Source organism: Buceros rhinoceros, unplaced genomic scaffold, assembly GCF_000710305.1.
Source record: "Buceros rhinoceros silvestris isolate BGI_N320 unplaced genomic scaffold, ASM71030v1 scaffold26177, whole genome shotgun sequence".
NCBI lineage: Eukaryota > Metazoa > Chordata > Aves > Bucerotiformes > Bucerotidae > Buceros > Buceros rhinoceros.
This window is the reverse complement of record NW_010421930.1, coordinates 1,268-2,972: the sequence shown is the minus strand read 5'-3', so window position 1 is coordinate 2,972 and position 1,705 is coordinate 1,268. Positions and strand designations below refer to the sequence as shown.

Here is a 1,705-nt window from a genome sequence, read left to right as displayed (position 1 = left end):
CCCTGTGTCTGGATCCCGCTGCCCCAGTCGCTGCCAGCAGCCTGCCAGCGTTGCATCCTGCTGCCTGCTCTCCCAGAACCATCCCAGGGCTCCCTCTGCCCCGAGAAGGGACAAGTCTGGGCCAGAGGGCTACCCCACAAGGCTCTCAGCACCCTGGCTGCCCCCAAAGCCCTGGGAGGGCAGGGCCCTGCTCCCAGGAGGCCGGGTCAGGGACGGGTGTGCTCCTGCAGCCTCACCTTCTGCAGCATCACGTAGCCGCGGTCGCAGACGCTGTGAGGGGGAGCACCCAGCAAAGCTGGCTCCAGGACATCCCAGGGCAGCTGTGTGCGGTACACCACGAAGCCATGGGCCTGCAGGACACAGCAGAGCAGCACAGAAAAGGAAATGGGTCTGGAGGCAAGCCCTGTTCCTCCGCCCTGGAGCCAGGGCAGCGCAGACGCAGAGCCTAGGAGCATCTTCCCTAGGGTCCCCCAGTGCACCAAGCCCCTCACCTGCTTCATGGCCTCAAAGGTGAGGGGGAACTGGCTCTGGATGGGCCCGGAGGGGCACAGCACATCCAAGACGTCCAGGAGGTCAGCATACTGCGAAGAGGGATGGGCGCTGAGCAGCCAGACAGCGCCAGGCAGGGGTAGCACAGCCCTTGGGGCAGGCACTCACCTTCTGCAGGGTCACCCAGCCATAGGCCCCCAGGGCAAGCCTGCTGTGGTCTCCTGCCCTTCCAGGGCCCTCTGTGTCCCCATTTCCCTGGCACATTCAGTGGTGCCCAGTGCTGTGTTCCCCCCGCACCGTCAGGCTCAGCACCTTGCTGATGACTGTGCGAATGGCAAACAGCTTCTCAGTGGGGTCTCCTGCCTCTGAGAGGGGGGCATCATAGTCATAGCTCGTGGTCACGCAAGCCTGCTGTGGTCTCCTGCCCTTCCAGGGCCCTCTGTGTCCCCATTTCCCTGGCACATTCAGTGGTGCCCAGTGCTGTGTTCCCCCCGCACCGTCAGGCTCAGCACCTTGCTGATGACTGTGCGAATGGCAAACAGCTTCTCAGTGGGGTCTCCTGCCTCTGAGAGGGGGGCATCATAGTCATAGCTCGTGGTCACTGGTTTGTACTGGTCCTTGAAGTCAGCACCTGGCCAAGGAAGTGATGGGAGCTGGAGGAAGGGGCACCTGCAGAGCCCAGGGCATGGACCCCAGCCCCGGGCTGGCTGTGAGGCAGTGGGGTGGGGGCATGACCCAGAACTGGGTCCCCCTGCCTGGAGACAAAAGGAGTCCTCAGAAGGTGACAAGCTTGGCTTCAGGGGCCCTTGGGTATGTGTCAGCCTGCCCCATGGAACAGAAGAGGAGTCTGAAGCAGGCTCCTCAAGCATGGCCAAGGAAAGCTGCCCCAGCCTCACAGCGTACCACCCCCTCCCCAGGGCATGGCCCTACTCACCGCTCCAGTAGGCAAAGTTCGCCCTTGGGTATGTGTCAGCCTGCCCCATGGAACAGAAGAGGAGTCTGAAGCAGGCTCCTCAAGCATGGCCAAGGAAAGCTGCCCCAGCCTCACAGCGTACCACCCCCTCCCCAGGGCATGGCCCTACTCACCGCTCCAGTAGGCAAAGTTCGTCCCCCCATGGAACATGTACCTACGGGACACCCCAGAGAGCCCCATCAGCACCCCACAGACCCAGTGGGGGCTCACTGGGTGATACCCCCTCCCTGCTACACCCACAGA

The 1,705-nt window shown here is 63.3% G+C and overlaps 1 protein-coding gene across 1 annotated transcript in view; it reads right to left on the bottom strand.

Annotated features, from left to right (window-relative positions):
- LOC104496721 (beta-galactosidase-1-like protein) overlaps positions 1-1,705 on the bottom strand; it is a gene marked incomplete at its 5' end in the record, with an annotated part of 4,237 nt that overhangs the window by 1,270 nt on the left and 1,262 nt on the right. The window contains 4 exons of the mRNA XM_010139880.1: positions 237-350; positions 492-639; positions 985-1,120; positions 1,576-1,616. Of these exons, the coding sequence (XP_010138182.1) occupies positions 237-350; positions 492-639; positions 985-1,120; positions 1,576-1,616 (439 nt within the window). The remainder of the gene's footprint in view (positions 1-236; positions 351-491; positions 640-984; positions 1,121-1,575; positions 1,617-1,705) is intronic.